The sequence below is a fragment of the Arachis stenosperma genome, chromosome 3, assembly GCF_014773155.1.
Source record: "Arachis stenosperma cultivar V10309 chromosome 3, arast.V10309.gnm1.PFL2, whole genome shotgun sequence".
Taxonomy (NCBI): domain Eukaryota; kingdom Viridiplantae; phylum Streptophyta; class Magnoliopsida; order Fabales; family Fabaceae; genus Arachis; species Arachis stenosperma.
In genome coordinates, this window is record NC_080379.1 from 96,109,081 (window position 1) to 96,118,262 (window position 9,182).

Consider the following 9,182-nt stretch of genomic DNA (forward strand, 5'->3'; position numbering starts at 1 on the left):
GTATTTTGCTATTTTGAGAATGTGAAGGAAACATTGTACCCTAATATGGGCTGAAAATTTGGATATGGATGATTGGATGTTATTTTGGTGAAATGTTATCAAACGGGACTAACTAATCGAAGATATCGTACTATTGCATGTAAAATTTTATAGTAATATAAAAAATTTAGAAATTTATTATTTATTTAAAATTTTAAAATTTTAATTTTATTCTTAAATAATATACTTCAAATTCTTTAGAAATGAATAAGTATATAATTTTTTAATAACATAAATATTAATTTATTTACAAAAGTATATTCTACTTTAAATAAAATTAATACTAATTTGTTCAATTTAAAAAATAAAAAGATATTTACAAACTATACATTTTCTAAAACATAAAGCTTTATTAACATGATGATGCCATGTAAGTATAATTTGTTTCTCTATTGTTAGTATATATAGATATGGATGAAAGCAAGCTGAAGTGATGGATATATTTTCTTGTAGAGGTAAAAATGCTTTTGTAGATTGAGTTGAAGAATTCAATTTTTTCGAGTAATTGATTGATATTAAAATAATATTTTTTAAACGAAATCTAGATGTTATAAAATGAAAAAATGTTATATATATATATGCTACTTGTGATGACTACTTATCAATCTTTCATTATAAGTTTTTCTTCTTCATTGTATTCCATTTAAAGTTTCTCATCTTCAATCTGTATAAGCGTGGAGCTGAGTTAGTAAAGTTTTGAGTAAGATTATTAAGTTTCTGGAGGGAGAAATGAAGTTAGTGTGAGTTTATTAGTGTACTGTAACGATGAGATTATATCATATACATGTAAAGTAATTACTTTGCCGCATCAGAATAGTATCGCACACTACGGAAGGCTGCATTTATACCTAGTATATATAGTAGTATTACTAAATAATCATTGCTATCAGTATTAGCTAGCCATTCCTTCCTAATATTACAATAACGCAATTCATAAAAGAGAAATAACCAAGAAGGATGGTGGTTTTGTATATATAGCATTTTTCATGTGAGTTATGCGTGAATTGCATAAAATGCACAGGTTGGCGATCCACGGCGGAAATCCATTATCCATAGAGTTGCAACACTATGTGCAAGAGCTCCAAGAACAACAAAAATATGGAAAATCTGGTGACTATGCCCTGCAATATCAAACGCACCAGGCTTCCATCTCTCAGGTATTCTAGTAACATAAAAGACTGCTCCTGTGGCATATAAAACGGCCATAACAACCTCGTATCCAAGTGCAACAAGAACAGGAGAGTGGTCCCAGTGGAGCAGCAGAGCATGAACGGCCGGGATGACACCTGAGAATCCCATGGCAAGGAATATGGAGGCCCGGAATGGTCGAAAGCGAGGGGCCGAGAGCGAAGGCGCAAGAAGAGTGATGATGGAGAGGACACCAAGCAGTGATATTGAGGTCATGTAGAGTAACCTCACGGAAGGGTTGCAGAAGAAGACATAGTGAATTGGAGCAAAGAAGGAGCATACTATCATTAGAGAGATTCCGGCGTAGTCGAGTCGCCAGAAGAAGAGATTGAAGTGCTGCGAGTGGCAGGCCAGCAGATGGGAGATAGAACTGCATGCCAAGCATCCCATTGCTCCTCCCAAGAAAACCAACCATGGCCATAGTGATATTGTTTCTGCACCCTTGTCTCTCAGATCATGAAAAACTAGAGGTTCCAAAAGCCGTCTCAAATGTGAAACCTGAGGGTTTGATAAGAATACACATTAATTCGATTATCCAAAATGCTGAAATGTAAGTTTACAAACCAACGCATAGGTATAATGTTTCTTTATCTTATTATTGTCACGGAATTAGTTACTTCCTCCTTTCAACCTAAAGAGGGATGAAGTCGTAAACCAAGCTATTATGGACAAGTAAATTGTTTGATTTTCAGATTTTTGGGCATAATAATGAGCATATTAAGTCAGTTTATAACTTGCATGGTACCCGAGTTTCGGGGAAGTGCCCACTCACAATTTTTTTTATTCTAAATGTTATATGACTTTCATTACATATATTAGTTACGAAATAAAATTTTAACGTTACATGTTCAGTAGATATTATTAATTTTTAGTCAATATTTAACTAATAATAATTTATATTTATATTTATCAAAATTCACATACATAAATTAATAAAATTTATTTAATAAATACAATTTAATATTTATATTCATCAAAATGAGAGCCAAAAATATTAAAAAATCCAATGCATGGGTATTTAATTTGAAGCATAGGATTTTGATTATTGATTGTCAGATTAAAAGTTCATATTAATTGATTTTACAAAATCATAATGTGACTCACGGAAATTCATCGGTTGGTAGTTTCACCAAAAACATTTTATCAGTTGATAGAACCACCATGAACAACTAACAACAACTCAGGTTATTATCATAAATATTTATTTATTTCTTTGGTCCACTACTATCATAATATTATATCATAACTAATTAATTTTTAATCCATGAAATGCACTGGAAAGTTGTAAAATATTCATGAGTAAGTGTTTGTTAAAAATTAAGTATGATGTGTATCTTTGTAATATGCTAACTCTTATCGATTAAATATGTTTACATTTATACCACCCGTGAAGTGCAAAAATTATTAAGAATTTTTTTAACTAATGACAACTATTCTAAATACTATACATAATATGCAACTTCGTCAAACCTAACAACCCTGTCATTTTCTGATATAATATATATATATATATATATATATATATATATATATATATATATATACGCGCGCACACCCCTTATGTCTTTATTGTTTGGGATTGGTTTCAGTTTATTTCAAGCATTTCGCCTCCCTTCCCCCTTCCCCAAGTTTACTCATAAGATGTAAATAATTAGTAAAAGATTCCCAAGAACAAATTAATTGTTCAAGTACTTTTATTAATTATTTTTTTACCTTTTTATCAAAGATATAAGTTAGAAAGTGAATGTTTAAATATTTTAATTACTATTAAATTTATAATTTTCTATATGTGTAAGTCTTATCATCTTAATACCTACAATATATAATAATTTCTAAATTAGATAATACTATTTTAAAATTAGACTCATGTTTTCTATTTGTTTATTCTAGAGAATATTATGCTGTAAGATAAAATTATACTGTCCTTCAATATCAATAAATCAATTAATACATTGCTTTTATTATCATTATATTTGATTTTGTAAATGTCGTGTATACATATATAGTTGTATGTATTAAAAACTGTTTTATTTAGAATCATATAAGCTTTATTTATTTATTATTATTATTATTATTATTATTATTATTATTATTATTATTATTATTATTATTATTATTATCTTTTTTTTGGTGACTTATTATCAAATTTAATTTTCTATATCGTTACATTTTCTTTTGTAATCAGCACGCATTTTTCTATAATTTGTGTGTATTAAAAAACACAGCATATATTATAATTGAATTTGAGTTTAACAAAATCACGTACCCGACCCATGGACAAGAGCAGAAATCACATGAAAATGGGCTATGCTGGTCCACTTAGCACGTAGGTTCGGAGAATATTAGAATTCCTGCTCTTTGTATTTAAAAAATAAAGAGTGATATTACACCTTCAAGTTCTTTTATAAATTAAATTTAATTAAGTTAAATAATAAAATTTAAAATAATATTAATTATAATTAATTTTATTATATTAAATTAATTTAATTAGATTTAATTTATAAAAAAATTTAGATATATAATATTATTTAAAAATAAAATAAAATAAAAGCTGGGATTCCCTTGTTGGCTTGTTGCCTTTTCAAAGTTAACCTCCACTTCAATTGACAAGAGAAATTAAATATATTGGATTTGATCAAAAACCAAAAATCAGAGGGAATGGATAATTATTAATACGAACCAGATTATCAGAAAACGATTGTGAATAAATTTTTTATAACTTGTGATAAAGATAGATGTCTATTTAATGGGTCCCTCATTTTCTTAAGAATAAGAATTCAGTTTATTAAGGAAGACTGAAGTGAATGTAATATGTGATTTTTGTACGTATAAAAATAAAGCATAAGTGAAGACAAAAAAATACACGCAATATAAATATAAAAATACTTTTTTTTTCTCGTTTTATAGATATATGCTGCAACATATAATCGTAGTAAATATATATAAATTATTTCAGTTATATTGAGATAATAATATTAGTGAATATTAATATTAGAATTTTTTATTTATATTTTTTATTTTATATTTATTTATTTATTTATTTTATAATATGTTATTATCACGAAATTTTGATCAAAATTTAGAAAGATTCAAGTAATAAATTTTTATTATGTCAAAATTTTTTTATCTTGAATTTAATACTTTTGATATATCTAAAAACAACTACTTATCATAGATATTAGATGCTGAAATTCATCTTGATTCAATGAATTTTGGAGATACCATTAAGATTGAAAATAAAACATCACAGAAGAATAAAGCTAAAGTCATGACGATCTTCCTTCGCCGTCAACTTGACGAAGGATTGAAAAATGAATATCTCACACTAAAAGATCCTGTAGTCTGTAGATTATTTGTGGAAGAACCTTTATCAATCCGATATGAGTGGACACACTTGCGTCTACAGGATTTTAAATCTATAAATGAATACAATTCAACAATGTTCCCAATTATCTCACGAATGAAATTATGTGGGAAAAAGATAACTAATAACGATATGTTAGAGAAAGTTTTCTCGACCTTCCATGTATTGAATGTGTGGCTGCAATAACAATATCGAGAAAAAGAATTTAAAAAATATTTTAAACTAATTTCTCGCCTTCTTGTTGCTGAACGAAACAATGAATTGCTTTTAAGAAATCAGGAAGCGCGCCCAGTTGGCATTGCCCTATTTCTTGAAGCAAATGTGACAAATTATAACCCCAGAAGAGGTAAATGGTATGACTTTGGTAAGAAAAAAAATTATGGAAGGAAGAAAACGTGAATTCTTTAGACCTGTAGTCCATACACCAGAAGATGTAAAACTTGTTGGATACAGATGGGTATTTGTGAGAAAATGAAATGAGAAAAATGAAGTTGTACGCTATAAAGCTCAAACTTGTAGCACAAGATTTTTCACAAAGGTCCGGTGTAGATTATGAATAAACATATTCTCCTGTAGTAGATGCAATAACTTTGCATTATTTGGTCAGTTTATTCGCATACCATAAACTACATATGCATCTAATGGATGTAGTGACAACTTATTTGTATGGATCATTAGATTGTGATATCTATATAAAAATTTCTGAAGGACTAAAGATATTTAAATTATCCAATGAATATTCAAAGGGGTTATACTTAGTCAAATTGCTAAGATCTTTATATAATCTGAAGTAATTTAGACGAATGTATTATAATCGTCTTACTAAGTATTTGGTTAAAAACGGATTCAAAAATGATATCTGTCAATGTGTTTTTATAAAGAGATCTGCATATGGATTCATTATAATTGTTGTGTATATTGATGATTTAAATATCATTGAAACTCTTGAACAGATTTCAACAATTATAAAAGCTCTAAAAGAAGAGTTTGAGATGAAAGATTTTGAAAAAAATAAATTTTGTTTTGACCTGTAGATTGAGCATACAAAAAATGGGATCTTTATTTATCAAACAACATACACAAAAAAAATCTTAAAAAGATTTTATATGAATAAATCATATCCATTAAGTACCCCAATGATTGTAAGATCTTTGGATGTGAAAAATGATCAATTTTGTCGTAAAGAAAAAAAATAAAAATATCCTTGATTCTAAAATAGCATATCTCAGTGCCCTCATAACACTAATATATCTTGCTAACAATACAAGACTTGATATATCATTTGTTGTGAATCGAAATTTTTTTTTGATATCTTCATAGAACAGTTGATATGGATTTGTTTTATTCATATGAATCTAAGTCACAGTTACTTGGTTATGTAGATACAAGATACTTGTTTGATCTACACAAAGGAAGATTTCAAATAGGATACCTATTCACATATGGTGATACAACTATATCAGGGAAGTTTACAAAACAGATGATAGTAGCAACATCTTCTAATCATGCTGAAATACTAGCGATATACGAAGTAAGTCGCGAGTGTTTTTTGCTCAAGAGTTTAATCCAATATAATCTGTCGTGTGAACTGATTGATTATAAAATAACTCCAACTATTCTGTTTGAAAATAATACAACATGCATTGCTCAACTGAAGAGTGGATACATCAAAGATGATAGAATAAATTAAAACACATTTCTCCCAAATTCTTCTTCACTCATGTTTTTCAAAATAAAAAAATAATTGATGTCCAACAGGTCTGCTCAAGTGATAATTTGACAGATTTATTTATAAAGTCATTTCCAAAAATCCTTCTTTAAAAGATTGATATATCATATTGGAATGTATCGATTTTGAGATATTAAATAATGTTAACAAGAGGGGGAGGTTATATTCTTTTTTCCTTAATCAAGTTTTTTATCTCTATTAAATTTTTTTGATAAAATTTTTAATGAGGCAGTTTTTAAGAATATTGTACTTTTTTTTTTAACTAAAATTTTTTTATTAAATTTTTTTTAATAAAATTTTAATGAGACATAATTATAAATGAACATCCAAAAAAGAATGTTGTAATAAAGATGAATGGCCATTTAATAGAAGCTCACTTTTTTAATAATAAATTTAATTTATCAAGGAAGACTAAAATTAATGAAATTTGAATATATGACTTTTGCATGTATGTAAATAAGCATGGATTGAGACAAAGAAGATACACACAATGCTAATATGAAAACATTGTTTTTTCTTTATAGATATACACTATAGTAAATATATATGAATTATCTCAGTTATATTAAGATAATAATATTAGTAAATATTAATACAAAAAATTATTTATTTATATTTGTTTATTTTATATTTATCTTTTTATTTATTTATTTTATAACATAACTAATATTAACTAATATTTTTTCTTTACTTTTTTTACCTTTCTTAATCTTTTATTTGTTTATTATTTTGTGGGAAGGTTTTTTGGTTAAACAAAAATCTATTTTCTAACAAATAGATTAAAATTTAGGTGATACTGTTGTTATAATTAGTCTTAGAGAAAAAAAAAAAAAAAAACCCTCGGTCACCTTCTAAGTCTAAACACACACGGATATACCATCCTTTAAGTCATACCTGAAATAAAAAAACCCACATGCTAACAAATTAATTACGTAGAGTAAATAAATAACTAACCGGGAACATATTTGTGTCGTGTGGAGAACCATTGATCTCTTTCTCGGTCGTCAGCGACCCCATTCCGTCTGCCTTACTGGCTCCACCACATACAAGATGCATACAACATCAGAACGTGACATTTTGTTTTATAGGTTTAGCTAATGATTCGGTATAAATAAAAAGTACGAGAAGAATTTCTCTTTAGGAAAGGCTTTTCATATCTGATTTCATTAATATAAAACACCAAAGATATACCCAAATTAAAAGTATTCAACCATATTGTCTTCAACAACAACGACATATATACCTGTAGAAATTTGAGGTAAAGCCTCCAAGACCGCCGGTTCCAGTGGTTCCCACGGGCAATAAGCTCATGACCGTCATCGCCCCAAATATCAGAAAACCAACCAAATGCCTGCTCCATACCAACATAATAAAATGAAAACATGGTAATAATTATAAGTAGCAATTAAAAAATAATTACACAACAGCAAAATACAAATTAATTGTATCCTGAATGAATTTTTTAGAGCACAAAAAATGAAATTGGCTTACGTCCAAACGTTTAAGGTTTCGTTATGCCAGGCGAAGACGCTCCATAATGCATCCTTGACGGGCCATTCCGAACGGTAATGGTCCAAGATGAACTCGTTATCTTTCATGTACTCCGGCAACTCCTCGAACCTGAGCAATCGAGGTTCGAATCTCGCTTCTGCCTTCGTTTTCGTCTTCGCCTTCATCATCATCATCGTCGTTCCGTTGTGTTTGCCGCCGTTCTTCTTGCCTCTCCGGTATTGGACGCTGCCGTTCATCCTCCGCCAAAAGGTCGCCGGAGAAGAAATATAAATTAAACTCCCTTCCGGCGAGGTTGTCGCCGGCTATTTCGTATTCCTCCTAGATCTTTGCTTCTCACACCTTTGTATTTGTATATCCTATCTCTGTCTCCTTCTATTTATATACTCATCAATAAAACAATACAAAGTCATGTGAAAATATTTTCTTATTTATTTTTTTGATAATAAGAAATTAATCAAATTATACATAGGATGGGACGTCTCCCACTCTCTGGTATTGAAATTTTGTGTTTTTTAATATTAGTTTATTTTTTTAATAATTTGTATTACCAAAAAAGAAGAAAGTGTACCATTTTTTACTTTCACGGTTGTTGATTTTTGGGGAGAAATCGGACATAAAAAGAAAAGAAAAAAAAAAAGAAAAATGGATTTGGTGGCAGCAAGTTGAGAATGAGAAGTGAGATTTCTGTCGGAACTTTAAAGCCAAATCTAGTGACTCGTTTCTTTTGGGAGAAGGTGAAGAATGAGTTTTCTGTGTGAACCAAGAAAAATGTGATAAAGCCAAAGTTCTAAGACTTGGGATTGAGAAGCATGTTGAGGAGTCATAAGAAATCTAATCTTCCCCTTCTTTTTCTTAACATTTTTCCCTAAATAATTAATTAAATTGATTGTATTTCATTTCCACTACTTTTCTTACAGATCCATATGATCGATGAAGTATGAGGTAACTGTCAACAGCGTAAAAAGTTATTTTATGGGTTTGTATTCAATTGCAAGATTTATTGACTGGGGAGTAGATGGTTCATACTTCATACACTCTTGACACAAGCTAATAGGAGTGTTTAAAATCGATTTAAATAGAACAAAATCGATCAATGGAACTATTATGTAGATAACCTGAGATAGGTGGATTGGGCTTGAAAGATTGGCCCAAGCGTCTAAAGGAGGTGGTCTCTGACTTGGTACGTGTTTGGGAGCCGTCATCCGATGCGTGTGTGAAAGAATGGGGGTGGTACTTGCAAAGACATTCCGATGCCTAAGTCAACAAGGGGTTAAGCAGGTTTAGAGAGTATTAGAACTTAGAGATATCTAAGGGGTGTCAATGTATTTATAATGGTGATCTAATAACCAT

At 29.2% G+C, this 9,182-nt stretch overlaps 1 protein-coding gene across 1 annotated transcript; it reads right to left on the reverse strand.

Annotated features, from left to right (window-relative positions):
- Positions 1-768: 768 nt before the first annotated feature.
- On the reverse strand, positions 769-8,163 carry LOC130970149 (heptahelical transmembrane protein 2-like). Its single transcript, XM_057896145.1, has 4 exons — positions 7,812-8,163; positions 7,564-7,671; positions 7,275-7,350; positions 769-1,725 (listed from the first exon to the last, which is right to left on the reverse strand). The coding sequence occupies exons 1-4, from the start codon at positions 8,066-8,068 to the stop codon at positions 1,033-1,035; spliced, it is 1,134 nt and encodes a 377-aa protein (XP_057752128.1). The 5' UTR covers positions 8,069-8,163; the 3' UTR covers positions 769-1,032.
- Positions 8,164-9,182: the final 1,019 nt, after the last annotated feature.

Excerpts from the sequence above, each read along its gene's own strand:
- LOC130970149 (XM_057896145.1), bottom strand. The coding sequence starts at position 8,068 with ATGAACGGCAGCGTCCAATACCGGAGAGGCAAGAAGAACGGCGGCAAA. Across the intron at positions 7,672-7,811 it reads GAAACCTTAAACGTTTGGAC|GCATTTGGTTGGTTTTCTGA; the intron begins GTAAGCCAATTT and ends GGTATGGAGCAG. Across the intron at positions 1,726-7,274 it reads ACGACACAAATATGTTCCCG|GTTTCACATTTGAGACGGCT; the intron begins GTTAGTTATTTA and ends TCAAACCCTCAG.